Source organism: Doryrhamphus excisus, linkage group LG6, assembly GCF_037039965.1.
Source record: "Doryrhamphus excisus strain RoL-2023G ecotype Guam linkage group LG6, RoL_Dexc_Guam_v1.1, whole genome shotgun sequence".
Lineage (NCBI taxonomy): Eukaryota > Metazoa > Chordata > Actinopteri > Syngnathiformes > Syngnathidae > Doryrhamphus > Doryrhamphus excisus.
Window position 1 is genome coordinate 4,398,871 of NC_136362.1, and position 24,479 is coordinate 4,423,349.

The window sequence follows — 24,479 nt, forward strand, 5'->3', positions numbered from 1 at the left end:
CAAATAACAGTGGAAGATACCTGACTTCTTTGTAGGGCACATTACCGCCACCTAGTGGACGGCAGGAGAACCATACGGCCACACCTCCAGGTAACACAGGGTAAAACCTACTTGCACTTATGTGAGCTTTACTTTTGCTTCCTGATACAATATTTTTTGTAAAGTAATACAATAGTAGAATCACCACTCCATTCTACATGTGTCAATCAAAAGTGACCGCCATCATATTTGTCAAGGCACATTGATGAGTTAAACATTTATGTTCAATGCAAAAAATAGAACAAAAACACCACACAAATCTTTCCAAAGACAATCTGTTCTTTAATTGTGAAAGCAATTAAAATGCCGTTTTAAAAGGAGGACCTCAACGTAGGACTATTCTTACTGTAAAAACAGATGCTCCGTCACTCGCCATCTGTCCTGCTTTATTGTGCAAATGGACAAAGGAGGCTTTGAAAACACAACGGGAATGTTTTTGGACCACTAATTCACACAACAACAACAAGAGCCAAGAGCCACAAGAGCGTGGTCCCAGACCTGCTCCAGGTGTAAAGCGCCTTGAGATAAGGTCTGTTGGAAGTTGGTGCTATGGAAATAAAACGGCCTGGGGAGTTCCCTCGTGATGAAGGGTGTAGGAAGGGTGAAGGTTGAAGCACATCACAGCTGGATCATCGCTGTGATGCATATCGCATGTACAATTGTGCTTGGACAGTACTGCATACATCGTGGAGGAAGCGTATGGTCGGGCTTTCATGTGGACCATACCATACGGGTTGAGAAAAGACGATAAGAATGGAAGAACTTGGACAAATATACACTACATGTTGCCGCCGTTAAAGCAGGAGTAGGGAACCAACGATGTGACTGCATCGGCTCTCACACATTTCTTAACACCTGCTGAAACCATTTTTAATCTTAATGAGATGTTTTTATACCTAAAAATAAGCCAAAACATGATTATGACTGGATGGTGCAATAGCCTACCCGGGTCACAGACAGGTCAATTCCCATCCGTTCATCAAACAGTAGCTAATTCTGCTGAGCAAAACCTTTTTTGACACAGAAAGACGAGGGATACCGACGAGCACCGTGAGATATTCCTGGTTAGCTTCAGTAGAACGTTATTCATAATAAGAAAATCCACGACTCATGATCATACTTCAAAATGCACGCATTTACTTGAATTCAACGTTCAAAAACATGATATGGCTTTGACGGAAATACATTTTAAAAAGGTTCCCGACCCCTGCTTAAAAGATCAGCACGTTGTTTCAGAGTAATAAAAAAACAGGAGGTCTGGTCCCTATGTGGTCACATGACCCTGTGCAGTTTAAAATAAAGAAAAGAATGATATCAAACATCCGCCTATCGTGAACTAACATCTCTGGAGTCTGCTATACAATGAAAAAAAGAAAATAAGTTATAAAAAATCTCATGCTTTGCAAAAAAATATTTTCATATATCAAAAAAAAAAAAAGCATCCAAGCATCCAAAGAAGACTCGTGAGGTTAGGAGGTTCCTTTCAATCCAGCCATCACCACCCAAGGAATGCTTCCATTGTCACCTACTCTACTAGTTGGATGGCAATCAAAGTATTTCCAATGCAGTTTTTGACTGATCATCCAACCTTGGAGTACTGACTTTTACTGCGGTACAGTCAAGGAGCAAGGAAAGAAGTAATACTGTAATAAATATCCAATAAATAAATACTCACCATTATTATCAGTCCTAATAAATACAAAGATTTGTATTTGTCACAGCGGCTATTCCTCGTCTGCCCCAAGGTGGTGGAACGGTCACATGACTTGGAACCGGGCCTGGGTTAGGTGCCTGGGTGCTGGGGTCCACGGGCCAGGCAGTTCCGAAGGTCACATGGGGATAGAGGGATCCGACTGCTGGACAGAACCGCTTTGTGTTCCGGGAAGCCAGACCTAAATCTAGGACTACGGGGATGCAGAAACACAAAGGGGGGGTCACAGTGAAAGGGGCACCGAGGCTTGAAGGGTTGTAAGGCAGGAAGTATTGTCTTATCACAAACACACTGGAACATACTATTCATTTCCACTCATTCGTGAGAACCATCATGGAAGTCAGCTAAAAGTGACGTCGACACATCAATGAATAAATAATGCTCTTTCGGGGTCTATTATTACCCCAAAATCTTTCATATTAAGCACATTTTACACACCTTTTGCTTCAATTATGCATTTGTAAGCATAAACATGGCCTTGTGATTATATGTCATATTCTGTTACCGAGCCCTAATTCACTGCTGCTGATCGGGAACGTTTCAGTACAAAACAGGGTTTAAAAGTTGACATGCCTTGACATCTGTCAGCGGCTTCACAGACGGACAGACGGACAGACGGACGGACGGACAGACGGACGGACGGACAGACAGTCTACTCCATGCACTACTACAGCATGTTACCTGCGGCTTAGGGAGGTTCTCCCTCGCCTTAGTTGTGAGTAGAATGACGATACTGAGGAAGCAGGCTGCTGACAATCTATAAGAAACTGATAAATTAGACAGATACACACAGTGGTGACACTCGGGGTTTACACACAAACAGACAGACAAAACAGGGGAATCAGGGGAATGTGCTCTCACAAGAATTTTGGCAGGAATTTGTATCAAAATGGAAGCACAGAGTCTTCATTTCTATTTTCCTGCAACCAGCGTCACTGTCGGAGTAAACCAGGGGAGTCCAAAGTGCTAAAATGGCAAAGTTTGCAGTCTTCTAACAAGAATAACATTTGCTCCCAGAGACGTATCGATATGTCTTTCTTTTATGTTTTTTTGCGTGAGATGCATTATGATTTATTCTTGGTTTATTCAAGTCACCCCCAAAATGTCAGCTTAGGTGACAGCTTATATGACCTTTTGTGAGAAATCCTACGATACGCTCATGAGAGACACATAGACGGACAGAGTGGCCCCTATTGAGCCTGTGGACTGGCGAAATAAACATACATAAAGTACAAAGTAAGCATGCACATCGAACATGCATCACTGCATTCGCTTGTACAGTATCATACAAAAAACATGCTACACACATCCATTGCAGCTTAAATATGGAACATTCACCCTAACAAAGCAGCATTTTTGGAATGTTATACCCATTCTCCCACACTTACATTAATCCAATAATAACATGCTCTCAATAAAACGAGCAAGAACCCCTAATTAGGTTACGTCATGTTTGCCTACTACTAGACATTTTCGGAGGTTGAGCCTCTCAAGAACGACACCGCCATCTGGCGGTGAAAAACGATATTTCCGTTTCTGTTTGATACACTTCTATTTGTTTCTTACACACAATAAAATGACACTATATAATATCACTATATTTACGATTACGATCATGTTAAAATAGATGCAGTTGACATGTTTGGGCCACAGGGGGGCACTGCACCTGTTGAACAAACATTACACAGCCCTACTCGTGGAAAAGTGTACTTGAAGGCCTCCCCATGTAGTCAACAATCCTCCCAATATTATCCACTTCTCTTCTGTGTTCATTTGTACAAATGCTGTTATATTTATAGATTGTCCACAAGCTCGGGGAATAAATTACTTGGAGTGCTTTGGAGACAAAAACAAAGGATTTGAATGACAGCCAATAGTCATTTTTGCTTTTGTTTACTTCGAGGCTCATACGGGCATGGCATGGTTCGAGGCTCGTGCAGCCCACTCACTTTGATTGTAAGATGGGTGTACTGGCTCCCTACGGCACCTACAGCTATCGTGACCGGAAGAGCCAGCGTGTACAGCTGGAAGAGCTGCGGCGCATTAATGTCGGGTACGCTACGTGAGCAGCCGCTGGACTGATACTACACAATGTAGTATTAAACTTGCGACGCAGGGGTCACGCCCTCCTCCTCTGTTGACCCTTGCGACCAGGCTTGGCGGGTTTGAAAATCTGTGTGGGCCACGTGCATGTCTCTTCCGATTTCCCCCATTTTCCAACAGCACATACGTGGAGATGCCACTTACTTTGGGAGGGCTGCTTTTTATTTTGGGCACCTTAGCGCCGCGGCCTCGATGGATCTGCTCGTGGTCAAACTCCAGATCTTCCAGGCGTTGCGTCAAAGCCAGTTTCTGCTGTATAGCCATGCGGAGGAGGGAGTTCAATGTCTTCTTCTCGTCCTCTGCTGCAGCCAGTTGCCTCTGCATCTCATCCAGCTGGGTAACATACTCGTCACATCTGCAGAAGGACGAGAGCGGAGGGAAATCAACATACTAATCCCGTTCCTCACCGATGACGTGCGGACTCACCTTGTGGCAAACATGGCCCTGAGAGAGGAGAAGGTGGCGGCATCTTCTTTGAGAGCCTTCAACTCGTTTCTCAGCTTCATCATCGTCTCTGTCACCATGGCCTTCTCGTTCTCGTACTTGCTCTTCAGATTAGCCAGTGCCACCTCAGCCGTCTGCAATGTGGACAGTCGCTTATATACTGCTATATAATATATATATATATATATAATACTAATAATTAATACTGGTCCAAACGTGTATGCTGACGACCCCTGCTGTCTGTGTGTGGTTGTATCGTAATGTGTATTTCATAACTTTTTTGCCATCCGCCACAGTGGCGATCTACTGTATCTGTAGGTTAAAGAACAGGACATCAGCCAGGAGCTCCAGTGAAGCCCCGTGTTACGGCAACTCAGCATCAGCATCATGCAGCCCTTTTCTGCTCAACAAAACAAAGTCATAGAAACAATTCAGCTTAATCTTCTTAAACAACACGCTAGTCGAGGGTGAAGGGAAACATACTGGATCTCCACCAGAGGCTGGCTATTACTTTGGAGGATCTTTTTGTGGAATGAAGAAAGGTTTTACCTGTTTGTTGGCCTTCAGAACCAGCCTGAGTGTGGCTATCTGCTCCCTCTTGGTGCTGAGCAGGGACTTGAGCTTGAGGAGTTCCTCCAAACATGACTCCTTGTCCTTATCAAGTATGGGAGCTAACTCTCGAGCTGCAGCCCTCTGCCTGGACAGAAGCAGTGAGCGGTCAACGGCCCTCTGCAGATGCTTGATCTGGTCTCTGATGATGGCGTTCAGGTTGTAGATGTTCATGGGCTCCTTCCGCAAGTCTCCCCCAGCCTCAGAGGGCACTGCTGACGGGCATGGAGACAAACTGGCAACAGTGGAGATAATGGGGTGGCGGGTGGGGCTGCTGTGGTGAGCTGGAGCCTCCACAGCGTTGGTGGTCGCATCGCTGTGATGAGCTTCTTTAGACGGGGAGTCCATGGGGGTACGCGGGGCCTCGGGGGAGCACAGAGCCGAGACGGCGGCCAGGCGTCGAGCCAGGCGAGGTGAAAGCAAAGCTCGGGGGTCTTCTGAACCTTTTAGGCTGCCGCTGCGTGTGACTCGGCTCTGGCGGTAATAGTCCAGCATGACGCGGTTGGGTGTCTCATTATTGCACAGACACACGTGGTGGTAGAGCTGCGCCAGCTCCTCACTGAAGGTCACCAGCTCGTCCTGTGCGGTGTTCAACATGCCCTGGCTCTCCGTGGCGGTACTGCTGGCCGCTCGTAGCTCCGCCTCTAGACTGGACACCCTCTCGCGGCCTTCGCGACAGCTGCTCTCCAATCGAGTTATCTGAATGAAATATTAACGCAGGTTAATTGTCCGCTATACAATGCGTAGCATATGTATCTGCAATGATATTACAGACAAGCGTGGCCCTATCTGATCTAATATTGCTTCCATATTATGCATAAATAAACGAATCCTAGTAATTATTATATTATAGTGATGTTGTTGCAGTGCAGTAGGACATTAACTACATTAAAAAGTGAGATGAGTGAGGCGGAGGCGCAATGAATAGGCGGGGAAGTACTGATGGTCAAACAAATGTAAATATTAGTCATTTTTAAATGCATTTCTAATTATTATTAATGGAGAAAAAAATCCTAACCTACATGGCCTCGTGTGAGAATACAACTGAGATGATTATTTCTAAAGCTTTGGGACCCCAGCAAACCACAGTCAGAGCTATTACCCACAAACGGCAGAAACATGGAACAGTGGACCTTCCCAGGAGTGGCCCGGCCAACCACAATGACCACAAGAGCTCAGCAACGACTCATCCAATAGGTCACAAAAGACCCCACAACAACATCCAAAACACTGCAGGCCTCACTTGCCTCAGTTTAAGGTCCTTGTTCATGACTCCACCATAAGAAAGCAACTGGGCAACAACGGCTTACATGGATGAGCTCCAAGACCAAAACCACATCAAGGCCTGTGCCATGACTTTGGGAAAATACTCTGTGGTCAGATGGGACAAAAGTTGAAAACTATGGAAGACGTGTGTCCCATTACATTTGACATTTGACAAGTAACTCATTGGAAGAGACTCATTGCAAGTTATCACAAAGGCTTGATTGCAGTTGCTGCTAAGGGTCGGCCAATATATTATTGTTATGTATGGTATAATTCCATTAACATGAATACAATAAATACATACATTTTCTGTTTTTGGTGCCCAAGACAAACCTGCTCGCTCAGCGCTTGAACTCTGTCGTTACAGTGAGCGCCTCCTTGCCCCTCCACGGCCTGGTTGTACTTCTCCCTCAAGGCCTTGAGCTCCGCTTTCAAGTCGATCACTTCAGTCACTGCCACCTTGTACTTACACTCCAGGACCTGAAAGCCATGTCTGTCCACATCACCATGACCATTGGCTTGCGGTGACAACGATCCTCCCTCGGGTTTTTCCCTCTCCCGGGAGTCATCCAGCTCTTTGCCCCCTGTGAGATGCTTCATGGCGTTGACGCGCTCCGTGAGGCGATGGACGCGCTCGCTCTGCTCAGTCAGGGCGCCTTGTGTGTGCTGCAGCTGGGTCTGCGACTCCTGCAGGTTCATGAGCAGGGCTGCTTTCTCACGCTCCACCTGCATGACAGCATGGTATGGAATGAAGTTCTTATTATTCATAATTGTCACAACATTAAGCATGTATTATTCATTGACAGCCCAAAAAGAAAGGGAGCACAACATAAACAATCAACATATATCCTTTCAACAGCCATAAATGCAGATAATGAAACGGTCAGACACTGTTGATAAGCACTTACGTAAATAATTATCAGTGTGACCTGCTTACACTTTACATTAACAAACCAATAAAGGTTAAACATTATTGCAGTGCAATTATTTGTATTCCAAGTTTTATATTACTGCTTCTAACTGTGCCGAACAATTTGGTACATTCATGCATTAAAGGAAAACTGGACTTTGGGGGGAAATTTTGTCCATCATCCACAGTTTATGTCAGACATGATCACGTGACATGACCTGTCTTCTCGTTTCTGTTCTAAAGATATAAAAACAAGTTAAAAAGGGAGCTAAGAGTATCCAATGCAAATAATAATACAATAGTCCACAAATATTTTGTGTGTGAATTTCAGACTTGAAGGTAATGTACTTCTGTCCCAACAGGGGGCAACATTTCTATTTTACTCCGATCGGCAGCACCAGCTTGGCTATGAAGAAGAGAGAAGTTGCGCGCTGACACACACGAACCATCTTTCACACGCAGGTAGAAGTTTTCTTGTCTGTCTAAACTTATATTATTCAGCGTCAATGTGTGTGGGTGTGAAAAATAACTTCTGTGTAACCGGAAGACACCGAAAACTGTTCAACTGTTTAATGGTTCAGCTACTTACGATTTTGCCACTTCAAGATAGTTTTCAGTATATTTTAAGTTTTATGGACTATGCTATGGAAACTTCATAATTAGGAGAGTGACTCATTTTGTATCATTCTGAGTACATTTACAACAAATCACGGTACGATTGAGTTGTATTTTCTTCTGAAATTGAAGACAGGAAGTCGTCTGGTGCTTTCCGGGTACGCTGACCTCACCTTCCGGGTGCACTGAATTTATTTTCCTCACACATGAATAATAAGTGTACGTGTGTTTTTCATGTTTTGCCCTGTTTCTGTGGCAAAAATCAGTGCTCTTTCTCAGGTGTTTTAGCCGAAACCACCCTATGTTCTACTGCCCATTCATAAAGAGAAACAGCTGTTTTTTCTGATGAAAGAAGAGAATCCTAACGTTTCCTTACATAGTTTCAATGTTTCTGTAGTCCTAAAACTACATGTTGAAAGATACCTAAAAAATGGAGCCGAAAAATGGAGCCAAAAAGTATGGAGCCCTTTTTTGACAATTGCTGACAGTGAATGAGTAAATATACAGGAAAACCTGAGATGTGTCTAAGGACTGTCTAGCCTGAGAAAGAGCGTATTGATTTTTTTTTATTATAAAAGACTCCTATCCATTAGAAAAGGGATCGGGAACCTTTTTGACGAAGAGAGCCATGAAGGCCAGATATTTTAAAATGTGTATCTGTGAGAGCCATATACATTTTTTTAAACATTGAATGCAATAAAATGTGTGCATTTTATTATAGATATAATGGGCTCTAATTATGTAGACCAGGCACACTACCCCACGCCAATGGGGTGTGGCCAGCACACTTTCGTGAGCAGCGCAGTGTCTAATAATAAATCAAATACTTGTTGCCATTAATACAACTTCTGCTGCTGCATAGTTTTGCACCGTACTCCGTAGACGTATTTCATTCTTTTGGCCATCTTCGTCAGAAGGCTTGGTTCTGCGGCTTTAGCTATTTGACTAAAGGAGGAAAGTTTACATTTACATGTTTTTTTGACATCTCAATGACCGAGGTAGTAATCAAGTTTTGGTGTTTGACCTGGAAAATATCATCAGGAAAGATGGATATGGTTGGCCGTATTGCAGCACAATATAGATGGACCAATTAAAATGCATAAGAAAGTTGTTGATTTTGAATATTATTTTTAACAGTCATTTCTGTGATGGTTTACTTTAAAATGTTAGCAAAAATACATTTTTATTGTGGTAAGAAATGCTTGAGAGCCAGATACAGTCATCAAAAGAGCCCTAGCTGGCTCCCGAGCCATAGGTTTAGATCATGTTTACAGAGAAATCGGCATTGGGCTGAGAAACTCTTCATGCTCTGTCATCTGCTGTCTTGTCTTCCCTCTTTATAGTTGCACCCAAAACGATTCCAGCCTCATTATAAATTACTGGAGATGTCCAATATCCGATATAGTCCACTACCTCATTACTTATTATTCTATGACCACGTGTTCTTCAATGCTTTTGTCATAAGAATACTTACCATTTGGAAAAAGTTTCATGTCTATTTCTGGCGTCTTGCCTGAAGATGCCAGCGTATCTGTTGGGCGCCTCCGTGTCCCGCCCCTGCGCCCGCCGCATCCTTCTCACACTGACAGGACTCCCGATGGCTCACGCAGATGCCTCACAACTGTCATCTCTGCTGCTGCTAAGCTCTTTGCATCGACATGGCAAATGCCAACATGTCTTATATAATTGAACAGACTTTGGTCGTGTTCGACATTCCAAACCCTGCCCAGAATAACAGCTTCAGGGACTTTAGACGTCATTGAAATGATTTCCCAGTGTGATGCTGCTGCTATATCAGCTGGCATTAAAAGGAAAATTAGTTTTTTCGTGTCCGTCAGAAATGTTTAATTATCATGGGTATGTAGGCAATGATTATGTAATTATGGGGTTTAAAGCTTCAGTGGATGCATTAGTATGTATTAGCCACTGTGAACGCCAAGTGGGGCCTAATTTAACCAACCAATGTCTCAGTGGTATAAAGCCATATGCATCATCTTTATGCTCTGAAACAGCATTATATATTGAAACTTAGGGCTGGGTGAGAAGGAAAAAAAAGAAAAGTGATCACAATATATTTTTTCGTATTGTCTGATCGTGATTATTATCACAATTTTTTACATCGTTTTTAACCGATGGGTTTTAAAGCATCAAGCATCAAACTAAAGAAACTAGCGAGGTGTCGTGGTGCCTTTTCCTGTTTTTTGATTATAAAATCTGCTTTAGCAAAACGTAGAAGTTAGGAGGAAAAAAGCCAAACAGCACAGCTACCGCGTGGGAATACTGATAACCAGCAAGGTGAGCCCATCAACACGAATGAGCCAGTAGGCCTAATTAAAAAAAGAAAACAATACTGGTCTATAATACAGTTGAAAAGGCAGCATTTCAAGAAATGCTGCAAATGTTTGACAGTACGAGTTGCCTGTGAGATAATACGTGTTACAAACGGCTACAACTTGAAAGAGGACATATTAAAAGAAATATTGCAATATTATCATATATTGGTATTGTTTCGGATTAGATATTATCATAACATTTGTGGTTTATTTGGTCTCAAAAATGTCTTGTTTTGTGACGCGGTTCCCAGTCTTATTTTTTTCATTGTGCTTTTCTTAAAATGGTAAAATCTCGTCTCGTGGACCCAATCTCGTCTCGTGACATGTGGAATTAGGCGGGACTTTAAGCATGGACAAGCATGGTTAAAGCATTTCTTCACTGACCTGTATCAGCTGCTGTTTGAGCTTCTGCATCTCAGACAGGTTGAGCTCACTAAACAGATCCGGTACAGGGTGCAGACCTTCGCTTTTCCGTCCAGGTCGGTAATCTCCATTCATTTTTGCCAACACAGCACCTGTGTGGAGGTGGCCGTTGTGCCGACTGCAGTCGTCATTGTTGCCGTTGGCAGTAGGAACGGCGCTGTTGGCGCCGCCGCTTCCATTGGCCTCATCCGGGAACTTGAGGCCTTCCACACCGGTGACAGTGAGGGCGATATGGGCGCCTGCTCCGTAGACGCTGTCGCTCAGGCTGAGGTGGTGGGCCAGCTCTTTTCTCAGATTATTCTTCTGCTCACGCTCACTCTTGAGGGCATCCAGGGCCTCCTCCAACTGTCCCGCAGAGATTTCTTTCAGACGTAAGGCGTCTTCAAGCTGGCTGTTCAGAAGAACCGTCTCTTCCTCCAGCACTTTAATCTCATGTTTGAGACCCTCATACTCCACCTAAGGACAATTCAATAAAAGGAACACAACTCCAAATAACATGAGAAGCTGGGACGACAGAGCAATACCTTTGATTGCTGTCTAAGTGCTATCATCTTCCAGCAATAACTGACATTTTTGGTCCATGGCCTCGTCTTAGGTGGGCTCAGGCTAGTAAAGATGCGTGTGGTAACAACAACTTAGCAGACAGCCCCGTGGCAATTGTAAGTGGTCCTGCACATACTGCATGGTGTACAGAGGGTCAAATCCCTCATCCAGGTATTACATGGCCTCAGCACTGACCTGGCTCTGCTTGAGCGTAGAGACCAATTTCTGCAAGGTGATGTTCTCTTCCTCCAGCTCCGTGTAATCCTGAAGCAGCCGGGTTTCTCGGAACTTATACTCCTTGATCTCCTCCCGCATCCTGCTCCTCTGGAGCTCCAGCATCTCGTTGCTCTGAGGCACAGGAAGAGACAAAGGGACACTTTCCATCAGGCTTTGGTGGTTTGCATAGAGCAGTTGAATACATAATAAGAACAATGAATACACTGCAAAAACATGATGTAAACATATAGTATATGGCCTCTTTGGATGTTTGTGTTGGCTGTTGTGGTTGCAGATGAATATAATGCATACGCAGACCTCTAATAATAAATCCAGTCTTGGGGATGGTATTCTCCTGGCAGAGTTTCATAATGTCTGCGCGTGTGTAGGATGACCGCGGACAAGGCTGCAAGATACAGACACTGAACTAAAAAAAAAAAAAAATGAAGATCATTATGAAACAATTTGAGGCTTACAGTAGCTGACAGCGTCTCCTAAACTCTTGAAGCCAGAGGCCGAACTTTGAAGGCCTTACAGTACGAGTACACTGTATGCAGCTACGCACGTTTGAATGGGGGAATAAACGTGATGTGTAATCATGGCTTTGTGTAATCATATGGAAGTTTTTTCTAGGCATTTTAAAATAAACGCATGGTTTTAATGGTGTACGCAATTAGCCTGACCAACTGTGCCCCTGCCGAGCTCGGGGCATTTAGCTGATTTTGCAGCTTAGCACTGGATTTGCCCCCCACAATGGGGTCGTGGCCCCGGTGTCTGACCTCGACTCGAACTCCTGTGTTGCCCGCCACAGTGTCAGCAGGCATGCATGTGCATACTGTAGGCAAATGGTCCCATATACACCGTGTCATGTTTTTAATCCGTCGCCACTTTGTGCTTCCAATTTTGGAATTTTCACGTTTTTTTTTTAAATAAATATTTAATATACTGATGAATAAATCACGCTGATTTGTGGCTGAATACGGTCTGTTATTTGTCAGATAATTATAAGCAGCTGGTGGCAAACCTCCAAACCCTTGGCTGCAATACGTCCCTGAAGATACACTTTTTGTATTCCCATCTAGATTTCTGTGGGGAAGTGAGTGATGAGCACGGGAAGGATTCCACCAGCAGCTATGGAGAAAGGATATCAGGGACAGTGGAACCCATCTATGCTTGCTGGCGACTGGTGGAATGTGCTCAGGGATGACTACGCTGGTGAGTAGAAGAAAGAAGCCAAAAAGGGAACTTTATGACACTTTAGCTTTTTTTTCATAAGATTTTGATGCAAAACTCTATCATTAAATATCTTGAGCTAACCGCCGTAGTTCAATTCATTTTCAGTTCATCTTATCACATTGATCTGGGGAGAAACCTTCTCTGCAAACTCACCTCTCGCAGCTCCTGCCCGAGTCCGTTGAGCCTCTCATTCTCTGACTGTGCATTGGAAGCCACAGAACGACTCAAGGTCAGCTCCGTCTGCAGTTCCAACATCCGAGTCATGTAGTTCGCCTCCTTGGAGGCGTACTCCTGCAGTAACGTTTCCTCATTGCTCTCACCGTCCTCGGCCACCTTCCGCTGGTTGCTGTAGGCCTGGCCAAACGCCTGAGAAAATGACGTGGCGTCAGGTCGAGTATCATATCATTCCACATCAACACGCTCATTTGGGATTGTACTTTTTGCTAACTTGTGTCAGCGAGGCAACAGCTCAACGACACTGGCCTTCTATCCGCCAGGGATGAGGTTTCACTGTGATCAATAGATACGCTGTTCCCATTTTCCTGACACAGGTTCCCACAGCACCGAGGGCTGACGTGTCATGATAAAAGGTGCTGAGGTTGAAATCCAAGCAGCGAGACACCTGAGCAAGGAAGCTAGTTCACTGTGATCAATCACACAAGAATCAATCAATCACAAAATGAACAGAAATGATAAAAATGTAAATTATTTTAGAAAAAAAATGTTAAAATAGACAAGAAAAAAACCTTAAACAAATGTGTAGAAATAAAAAATGGAAAATGCCTTAAATAAAAGTGTAAAAAAATAAAAAATCCTTAAAATAAAAATGCCTTAAATATATGTGTAAAAAATAATAGCAATAAATGACAGAAAATGTGGTCCCAGGCCGACACCATTTGATAACCCTTGGATTATTATTGGTCTATTATTATTTAAAAAAATGCATATTTAAACTGCACGTCTGACACATTCTGCTGTTTGAGCCTCGTGCCCCTCTCCCTCCCTGGGGAACCCCGGTGGGATTGCGGTGAACGATAACAAGAACAAAACTTTAATTAATGCAAAGCACTTTCTGACTGAATGAGCTCAGACTTCAGAGGCGCGGCTGCCAGTGTCCGAGCAGCACGGTCACCCACAGCTCAACCCCGCAGGGAAAAGCTGGCCCCACTGGGCCCCACTTACTGGATTTACAACACAAAAGGGAGAATTTGTGACTGGACTGAACACCAACTGTCCAACAAATAACTTCCAGATTGTTATCTGGAAGCCTGGAGCCTACACAGGTAGCAAAGTGGATATACTGATCTCCTGTCGCTCACAAAATGATGGTGGAAAAGGTTTTGAGCGGGAACAAACAAAACAAAGAATAGAGTTGCAATTGTAGAGGGTAAAAGTTGTAATATTCTGATAATAATGTCAAAATATTATGAGAACACAGACGTGATATTACAAGAAAAGGTGGGGACACCCTGAATTGGTCGCCATCCAATCACAGAGTACGTACAGACTGTCAAAAGAGAGTCTCCAATGAACCTACCATGAATACTATGATATATATTATATCCATATTTTCCTAAAAGTCGCTGTGTCCCATTTGGCCAGTGCTCCACACACGAGGGAGTCACAGAACGTGACACGTGATGACTCATTGCTCTCCCAAGACTCTGAGCGGCCTGTTGCTGTTGCAGCAGCCTCCCGTCGGCTAGAAACATCAGAGTGACAGCTCTGCATTTTCCAGCTAATTATGTGGAAAACACTGACAATGCACGCGTGCTGCCGCCATCACCGTGATGACCCCGGCGGTGTCCTGAGTCCTGCTTGGCACACAACCCGTCTATGTTGCCCAACCCCTCAAGTCCTCAAGTCTCTCAGTAGGGAAGCCCAGACTCCTCCAGGTCCACCTATGAGACATAATCCCTCCAGTGTGTGCTCGGTCTGCCCCAGGGCCTTCCCCCAGCTGGGCATGCCCCAAACACTCCAATCATTAAGAATGAATGACTCTTCCCTGTTTTAGTAATATCAAATGATCCAGCCATTCCTAACCCTCCACGCTCCTAAACAAGAAATAAAGTACGTATGATCCGTGCTGATATCGGATCAATATCAGTGTGGGCGGGTATTCAAGGCTGCTATACTGAAATTGGATTGGAAGTGAAAAGTTTGTATCAGCGCAGGCCTAGTCAGTGCAAGGGGGGTCTTTTGGACCCAAAAGCCCCACCAACACATTCAACCTCAGGCTCCTGGGCCCGGGGTGCCTCAGTGGATAGAGCCCAGACAATGGCGTGGCCCCTGCATGTATTCCCACCCTCAGGCTATAGAAAGAGTAGCTTACGTGGGACCCAGTGTAAAAGGGCCAGAGGGGAAGGGGAGCGTGCAACCCTGAAAACCTTCCCCATCTGCGGAGGCTGCTAATGAGGAGTCAGGGGAACTGGGATGTCCCCTGCAGTGTTGTGTGTAAGCGTATCTATTTTTACATCCATCGTCACCTTCTTCCATTATTCACAGCGCGTATCAGGTCTGCCTTGGAGTCCATTTTGGAATGAACATTTTGAGTAAACACACACATTGGCCTTCCTTACCTATTCCTTGTGGATTGATGCTTTAAATCAATAACCCCAGATATTCATTTAACACCAGTTGAGCATCTGTTAAATGTGGATTTGAGTCAGGATGCACTCTATTCTTTTTATGTGCCACAAAAAGTGATGGAAATGTCCTCCAAAAGGCAGCTTGCTGAGCTCTAATCCCGACTACAAGTCATGTAGCGACGAAGTTATGGAACGCCCAAATCGTATTAGTCAGCTCATAAGAAGCACAGTTGTCATGATTGGCACACATACACATACACATGCACACGTACAGTGGCATCCTATCCAGATGGTCGGCCCAATCGACTACATCAGGGATTTCAGTACCACAGACAGAGACCTGCAGGAACGCCGCTCAGCTGTCTGCGTCAGGGAGGACGAAAAGCATCTACAAAATACCCAGGAGGCGATAGAAGGAATATGAATGACAAGATACATGATTTGTGTAATTAATGAATTTCATTTCTGCATATTATATTCATATATTTGATTTTATTTCCATTTATATTCCTTGTAGCTGAGCTTGTGAGAAAATGCCCTCTACACATATTTTGTCCTTGTTAAGGACCAGGAAACGTCCCCATGTGGATTCCAGCCATGAGGAAAATTGCTAAGTCAAGAGATGTGTCATCTATAAAAAAAAAAAAACACACACAGAGGCACATTTGCACAAGTAGGGTAAAGCTGGGTGATCAGGGCCCAGAAGCCATGGCGTTGCAGTCACAGTTGATAGTTAAAAATAGTAACATGGGGGAATGTTATAGTGGCAAATGTCATCTGATGCTAGAAGAGCCTGCATGGATATCACACATTCACTCACTGGACACAGGGTAAACTCCTTTAGCTTGGAATTTACGGTCCAGACCCCAGTAGACCCCAGGTTGCAATGAAAATGTTCAGCAAAATGTCCCTACAGTTTTGTTGCACATAACAAATTGGCGCTGTGGTTGAGCAAACATTGCTGACTCACTGTGCAGTTATGATAGAGTTTTAAATCAACCATTAAAACTGTAAGTGTTGTTAAATAAGGTTAGATTGCTGGCTTCAGGTTGTGCAGGGGCGTCAAATGGCAGTGTGGTGATGTTGCTTGAAATTTATCTTTTCACAAAAAGCTAGTTTTCTACCTTTTCTAGTCGGCAACTGATATTTTCCTGAAACTTTTTCTATGTTCGACTGCTGATTATAAAAGAACGGATAATTTGTATGCCTTGAAACATCAGTGAAAATCATCAGAAAAATGGCTGCTTATTTGACTTTATTGGTTGTTTGAAATAAATTGCATACTGAGAGTAATTGCATGTAGAAGCGTTATTCAGAATCACCTTAACATCCAACAGTGCAAAATCCAAATTCTTGCAATTTTTCAACTGGTATTAACATTTTCATCAGTTTTTCTGAAAACCACTTTAGTGCCTTTTCCCGTCTTATCTACAAAAAGTATATTATAATGGGATTAGTGTCCCAAAAAGGCTTAATTGGCCTTACAGCGGACAATGTGTGTGACTGACAAAGATCCACATCTGCTGCGTGACACTGGATGGGCTGCCAAGGACGGGACGCTTTTAGCTAAAAAGGTGCATCTTGTTAGAATGATTGCATTTGGCTCAAATCTTCTCATGAGGAGAACGAACGTTGGACGGCTTCCCAGAATGCCGATTGTGTGCTTGGCTGATAGACAATGAAGGGGCTGCTGGCTGGTAGATTTGACTGAAAAATGGCTCTTAATTGATCTTGCTCCCTCTCAGTGACATGGTCATCTGATTGACCATAACGGCAAAGAGATCAGGTCATTAACTGAGCAGTTCAATGACAAAGCAGTACATCCCCTTTAGATTTTTTTAAATCAAGAAGCAAATTAGCTTGCTTTATGAACATGAAATTCTGAAATGTTTTGTGCAGGCGGCGAAGTGCTAACAGGCTGGACCATCTGTAACTGTGTCATACCCACCGTCACCCTCTGCATGCTACGTAATGCGCCTGCCAGGACACCAGCGGTAAGTCAACCACAATAACACACGGCATACATGGCCTTCAGGCGATCTTGCCCCCCCACCCCCTCCCACAGTTAAATGTCGCCAGCGTGGAAAGCGACCTATAATGTCTCCTCACTCTCTGATTATGCCCTTTCTCTAGTTCCTTTTCATTGTGGCCCTAATAAAATGAATAATAATTTAACGGACGATGCATGACTAAAATAGAATGCGTATTGGTATTCGCTGCATCCGAGAAAGCGAGTCATGCACAATGGACTCATCTGATAACATCGTCTCGCCTTTCTGCAGCAGAATTGTCGGCTGGGGAGGAGGAGCTGAGGCAGACAAAGACAGACGATGGAAAGACTAGACAGCACACCGCAGCCTGGTGGAAGCGACTCATGAGGCTTCCGATGAGTGACTCGCTAGTTTTAACCCTAACCCAGCCAGCGGCCGCCATCCCAGAGATTGACGGTGAGTCCACAGCCTCCTCTCTGTGACCGATGCCGGCGTAACTTGATGGGTGACGCTTCATGACGACCCAGGGTACCCAGGGATGTTTAACCAAACTTGTTATCACAGTAGCGCCGCCGCCATCGTGAAAGAACTACGTAGCTATCGTGTGAGCGCTAAAAAAGTTTGGGATGGCTTTGCACGCTCGGTTTTACAGTTTTTTCTGACTCCAAGTTCCACTGACATCGATGCGATCCGGACTTCCTTATATGGACTGCAGATTGGGAGCGCTTGGGAGTGTGACCAATCCCAGCGGAGTGGGCGTATCTAAAGGAGGGCCGGGAGTGGAGTAAATGGGTGGGAAGCAGGAAGCCCACGAAAGCACTGCAGAAAGAGGTGCCGAACCTGGAAGATCTAGAAAGCTTTCTGCGTGGGTTATCGGGTGTAACTGCTCTATAGGAGTCCACAACTCAATACAAAGCGCTGAAAATGAAACTTCTCTTCTGTTTATGTCCCGCCTCTCATTCCATGGAGGCGGGGCCCGGGTGGCTCTTCTTGCCCTCTTCTCCATTACATCAACACAACCATACAAGCAGAAACAACAAAGGGATCTGAGTGATGCACTGGAGTCACACACCACCACTCTGTCGCTCGGCCGCCCTTCTCTCACTGGCTCGCTCTCAATCACAACATCCGCACCCAAACACCCCTCCACCCCTCCACCCCTCCACCCTTTGTCCTGCTGCATTTACTGACACGAGACACCCACATGCGGGGGAAAAGGTGCTGACGAATGACCTTCACCTCAGCCTCTGCATGAAAACACTGGCACACAAAACAATGTAGCACATTAAAGGGCGTTGAGGACCGTATCAAGGCGCTCAGCTGCATCACTTGGCCTGTTGCTGAGGTCAAAGGCCACCTGCGGTTTGTAGTACAACACCGTTTGCATCCGTCCTACTGACTGGATATTAGCACAGCCACATTGGAACACATACATGTGGCGTGCAGCTCACTTCAGACCCCACCAAAGGTGAGATTCATGCAAAATCCCCACTTCTCTCCGAGGGTGTGTGTGGGGGGGGGGGGCATACAAAAGGGTGGGTGCATACAGGCGTAGGGGGAGGGGGATGGGGGACTGAACTGGAAGAAAAGAGGTACCACAACCATCTGAGGATGTTATTGATCCTCTGCTTTCGTCTATTTTTACTGCTCCTCCACCACAGCAAGCTAATGGAAGAGGAGCGCAAAGACAAACTGTAATGCATCCTCTGACTGATTTATGACCCCTGACTTCTCCTTTCAATGATTTATAACCAAGAGGTGATCTCTTGTTTGAAACTAGAAATGCATGCTGGTAGATGAGCACCATGTATCCTCCTGGGCACCCCATCAGTCCCACTGATAAGCTCAGCAACAGTTTCCATTGATAGGATTGATTGGTTGAGATGCTTTCTTCTTCTACAGACTGGATACTGTTCAGCGACTGGCCACAACTCAAGGTCACCTCAGGGCTGTCTTAAATAGCTTATTTTCTCTGATGATACATGTATACTACATTGTTTGATACTATAGGGGTGTTATTCCATCTCTAGAGAGCTCTAATAATGTCAAAGACATATATTTAGAATATTGTAAATGGTTTTCATTGCCTAACTATTAATAACGAAGGAATATAAGATTACTGTATTCCAGTGATGTATTGCATCAATTGTATCAATGTAAGGATTTTCATTTCATTAACCGACGGTTTATTGACTTTTTTGACACAAAAACAACATACTCTATCATACTATCATACATATTCATACCACTGTATGAATTTGTAATGTTAGCAGCATATATTGACCCAAGTGGCGTCTGACTCTAGAGTTTCCATCGTGTTCCATGATTTGTGGTCTTCATACTGCCTCTGTACTTGGGCCATACATTAGCAAGGAATAACGCTCTTCTTCTTCAGTCATCAAATATTTACGTGCAAAACCTGCACAGCTTATCGTCCTTGACTGATGCCATGCTGACATTATCCACGAAGAAAGTGTCTGAGAAGTTCCTCAAGCAGTTACGTGTAACTAATTCAACATGACTCTCATGACAGGAGAGACGCTGTGCTCACCGATCATACTGATAATTGTAACATCTGCGTGTTTATAAGTTCAGTCAGGCTGTTCCCGTTCCTCCTCCTTCTTGTACTTCTTCCTGTGCCCGATGAGAGCTTGATCTGCCCGGAGACAGCACTAACAAGCCAGAACCAGCCAGTAATGGGCCTCTGTCATGGCTTAGGCAGCACTCCAGAAACATCCAGGGCATACACGGATGGAGAGAGTGCTGGGGCTGGGGGGCATGCAGTGGGAATGAGGGGAGGGGGCTTAAGGACTAGCAGAAGACAATAAAGAGTGAGGAACTGCTTTCTGTCCCCAAACACTACACGAATTCCCTGTGTAGTCCTTGCAGCCGTCCCTGATGGAGATGCGACTATTACTAAAAAGCTCTTAATGAACCCCCGAAAAGCCGACCAAAAAAGACTTTATCCCCTTTTGACGACTTGTGCATGAGAAAATATGGAAGTTAGGGTGTGTGAATGTGAAGTAGAGCAAATAGCCACAATGTTGATGCTAAAAGCTTTGTCTTTAGATATTTGCTAGCATAGTGTACACAGTCTGCTGCATTAGAAAAGTTATCCACTTTCTTACCAATGAATGTGCTTTACAATAGAAGACATTTAGGGTTGAGCAATATCTGTATATTTTTTAAATATCGTTATTTCTTTTAAGCACAATATCAAAAACAAGCTCGCGCTGTGTTTTGGAGATGGAGGCGTGCGACGCACGGATAGGACTGGGAGGTGTTTTTTTGTGGAAGTAATATCACCTCTGGAAAATGTTGCCTGTGCAGAGTGAGAGCACGGAGCGATGAGTAGACAGGAGAAGGAAGAGGTCACAAGGAAGGAGGAAAGGAAGAGATGACAACGGACATGGACGGTAGATTTGATCATATTTCAGCATGCGGACCATTGTCTTTGTGGCTTAGGACGGCACCAAATACTAGGAAGAGCTTTTGTGAATGCAGTATTAGTACTACACCACTGCAAACTACGGCCTCAATAACTCATATGTGTGAAATTAATAACTTAACGTTATGTACACATGTAGAGTCTGCATTTATCCTCACATTTAGGACTGGTATCGTTTACATCAGGGGGTGCCAACGTGCCTGAGGTACATTCTTAACAAGAAAACTTTTTTTGAAAAAAGTTACGATATTATTTGAATACATTTAAAATAGCGGGGGAATAAATTCACAATATGAGCATGAGCACGTTTCATTATCAGATTTGTCAACAATCTTTCAGAGAGTTATGTTGTGCTATGTTTTACATAAAAGATGGCAGCCAAAACACAAACGCGTTTATATTTTTTGCCGAGTCTGTAATCATCTCAGTGAACCAGTAATGATGGATTCTTGGAAAAATGTAGTCCTTTGACGCTCTCTGAACTGAGCTCTAGTGAAGTATCTGCTGCACTTTTGCCATAATTGCTGAGGTGTCAAAATGCTGCTACTTTTGAGGACAAAACACCTCCAGGAAAGACGATATTAATATACCTGAGATATAACTGGGAAAGGATATTAGAGAAAAGTAAATATACACTACATTAAGGAGTACATGTGGAAAGTGGTAGACTATAGGAGTAGATGATGCATGAACAAAAGGTTCTTCATCTGTAGGAGACACAGTCAAGTTGAAAGGCACATTTCATGTTTCTCTCAGGTGGGTTCATTCCACCATGGTCTGGTCTCACCTGCCTGCAATAAGTGAAGCACTCCTACCTCCTGTAATTGTTCCAACTCCTTCCTCAGAGCTTCCTGCTCGCTCTCCAGTTCTGCACACTTGTGCTTCAGCGCCTGGTTCTCCTCCAGGACGGCCAGCCCGCACTCTGCAGCACGGATCTTCTCCCCGTTCGCTTCGGTCAGCTCCCGGGCGAGTCGTTCCACCTCGGCCCGGTACTGGTCCACCGACTCCCCGCATCCTGCACCGGCAGCCATCGCCCCTCACTGTCCGGCACACTTCGTCACCTCCTCCCGCCCAGTCGGTCGGTCTGCGGTTCTCCTCCTTCTCTCTTCCTCCAGTGCAGAGGCGGGCGGGGTGGAGGGTGGAGATGCGGAATATCCGCCCCCTTCCCTGGAGGCTAGGCAGCAAATGGAAAGAAACAAATTAAAACGAGATGTGATACTTGTGTGGCTCCCCCAGCGACCGGGAAAAAGCACAAACAACCATAGAAGCGTATAAATCAAGCCGTGTACTTTGAGCGAAAACAGCGTCGTTTCTGCTTATTCATGGGTGAAAGGGCGCCATCCGGTGGCCTTCGGGTCTCAGTGCAAGCTTCCAAACGCCCCCCGGTGTAGTGTAGTTCATCATCACGACAGACCTCCACTGCAGCGTTCAAGAGCACACGACAGCACCAATCAACATGGCTGGTTCAAACGGGTCACATGAAAAATCAAAGGATGATACTTTGTTAAACCACACATATCGATACACAAATAATATGACATTTTATATATATATACTTTAAAAAGAGCTTTTCCCCCTATTTTTGCTGTTTTATTTAAATTTTCCAAATGTTTAAACGTCCTTCAAAATGTTGTTTTTTTATCCAAACTTTGAATGCATCTAAAAATCACCTTTATTCGTTGTTCTTCATTTAAAAAGAAAAATCTTTTTTTTCTAACATGATGTAATTTTCCCTCATATTACATTATTCACGTGAAATTTCAACTTTTCAGAGTTTTCTTGTTCAATTATATTTTAAGAACGTGTCGGGGGACAATAAGAAATGCCCAAAACGGCCCCCAGGCTGCACTTTGGACACCCCTATGCTCAGGCCTTATATACATTCAGCCAGCATGTCTGCTTTATGTGACTACTGTAAATAGTTCAACTTTTTTCCCTCATTATTTTCCCGGAGCTGACGGTCACAAACAGCCCCCGGGGCGCACTTTGGACACCCCTGCAATAAACAGAGGCTATGACCCGGGTGAAAAGTTTAACTGCACTCACAACCTTGTCACATTGAATCAGCTTAGTCATCTCAGGGTGTTGATAGCGAAGCCTGTGTTGGACTATCTTGACTATAATTGCCAATTACCTGAAAGGTCTTCAGAGAAAGGAGCAGCTCCGACGACCTTTTGTCCTTTTTTTGGGCCAGACATCACTGTCACTTTGAACTTATTTACATATTTTTATTTCCAAGTGGCTCACCCAAGACCACTACTGTTTTGGGCAGTAATAAATCAGATAGTGGTGATTTAGTCATGCCAAACCCAAACCCTAATCAAATATGGGGTATTCTGGTACTGCAAACTACTGAAAGATGCTGCACAGTTACTGCTTTAGATCATTTCAATGATGAGTGATGTCCAACAATGTACTAAATTATTAATGGAGATGTATTTTTACAAAATAATGATTATTTAATGTTATTATTTAAAGGTTGTTATTATTAAAATGGATGTTGCTTCACTTAGTTAAAGTTACCCGACACATACTGTATCTACAGTGTACTGTATGTGACTTTATAAGGTCTACAATTACACACTGGCAAAAGTCATTCATAACATATTTACCAGTCTGACTGGCCAATGAGTTGGTTCCTTATTATGTTTCCCCAGCTTCCCCCGCTGACCTGCCAGTAACCTGAGTTTACAAGCTTAAATTTAGATAAGCAAAGGTTGTCAGAAAGTCAAACAGATGAAGAAGGAAGGCGTACATTATCTTATCTCTGACAAAGAAATGTGTTGTCATGAAAATAAAAATTCCACAGCACAAAGCGCAAGCCATCGGTGGGCTTGTTGTGTAGACAAACAACAGTGATGGCTTGATTTGTTGAATGAAAACATTTACTTGAAATCAAAGTCCATTCCAGTATGTCCATGTTCCATGCACACCCAGGTTTGAAACGTACGCATATATTCTTGGAATCAGAATGCACATTTCATGAATAAAACATTTGGATATTTGGATTACTGTATAGTGCAATAGATTGGGTGTACTGTAAGAAATTGCAAAAATGTACTTTTGCACTGTTGGATGTTAAGGCGGTTGTAAAGCGTTGAAATGCAATCAGGATAAATGGGAGTGATACAAAAAATGTTAGAAATTGAAATTCAAATGGGTTGTTTATCAGCAGATCAGAAGTTGAAGACCACAGATTGCCTGTTTGGAATTAGCACCAAAAAAAGGACATTTAAAGGTGGAGGAAAACGTTACTCTCTGATGAGAAAAATTGAACCTTGGCGGTCCGGATGGCTTCCAATCTGACATGACAAGGAGATCCCACCTGAGGGGGCGCCATCCTGATCTGGGCCGCCTTTTCCTTCTCCGACCTCCTTAAGATCCAACATCTTACCATTTTGATCAGGAGTGCAGAAACAACAATACAGTATATTAGTATTAGTCCATCGTGATGTTGTCGTCACAACCTGATTGTGTCATCGTGTACAGGAGGAGTGGTCCCTTTCGGGCTGTCGCTCCCTAGAGGGTCAAAATACAGACTCCTGTAACATGTCCAAAATGTGGGGGGCAACTTTGCTGTGAGGAACAATCTTGATTGCAGCGACTCGTGTGAGCAACATGGCAGCCAGCACGCTGCCGCCATCCGAGGTTTCTGATTGGGACACGGAAGAGAGCACATTGATGACATTACCCTGGTATAAATGTACATACGTATATTATGTTTAATTTTATATTTTGACATATCTAATGATCTAATACCAGCGCTATATTACATTTTCTATATTCACTCATGCTTAGTTTTGACTAGAATTCATTTAACAATATATTTAATACTGTTGTTGAACTGCCCTGCATTGTAGGGGTTGTATCGTACTATAACGATACCAAGGGTGGTATCGGATCCGTGCTAGAGTGATGAGATTGATATTTTTCACTTCTCTCCTATGTTCCTTTCAAAAATATAATTTTTTTGTTAGCTGTTGTATTGTTTTTTGGGCATGCAT

The 24,479-nt window shown here is 43.9% G+C and overlaps 1 protein-coding gene and 1 long non-coding RNA gene across 5 annotated transcripts; one reads left to right on the forward strand and one right to left on the reverse strand.

Annotated features, from left to right (window-relative positions):
• Nucleotides 1-1,443: 1,443 nt before the first annotated feature.
• bicd1a (bicaudal D homolog 1a) lies at nucleotides 1,444-21,780 on the reverse strand. 3 transcript variants are annotated; one of them, XM_058086838.2, is made up of 10 exons: nucleotides 21,291-21,780; nucleotides 12,602-12,814; nucleotides 11,192-11,344; nucleotides 10,415-10,909; nucleotides 6,506-6,898; nucleotides 4,847-5,605; nucleotides 4,280-4,431; nucleotides 3,998-4,208; nucleotides 2,432-2,517; nucleotides 1,444-1,943 (listed from the first exon to the last, which is right to left on the reverse strand). In XM_058086838.2, exons 1-10 carry the CDS (start codon nucleotides 21,504-21,506, stop codon nucleotides 1,823-1,825), a joined length of 2,799 nt encoding a protein of 932 aa, XP_057942821.2. In that variant the 5' UTR covers nucleotides 21,507-21,780; the 3' UTR covers nucleotides 1,444-1,822. The 3 variants fall into 3 exon arrangements, with proteins under 3 accessions (XP_057942821.2, XP_057942818.2, XP_057942820.2); XM_058086835.2 differs by having other exon boundaries at nucleotides 2,432-2,507; nucleotides 21,291-21,779; XM_058086837.2 differs by lacking the exon at nucleotides 2,432-2,517 and having other exon boundaries at nucleotides 21,291-21,779.
• On the forward strand, nucleotides 7,453-23,711 carry LOC131138166 (uncharacterized). 2 transcript variants are annotated; one of them, XR_009132056.2, is made up of 6 exons: nucleotides 7,453-7,544; nucleotides 12,295-12,427; nucleotides 12,554-12,677; nucleotides 16,936-17,030; nucleotides 17,319-17,483; nucleotides 21,321-23,711. It is a non-coding gene; the product is annotated as an uncharacterized LOC131138166 (long non-coding RNA). The 2 variants fall into 2 exon arrangements; XR_009132057.2 differs by having other exon boundaries at nucleotides 17,322-17,483.
• The last annotated feature ends 768 nt before the right edge of the window (nucleotides 23,712-24,479 follow it).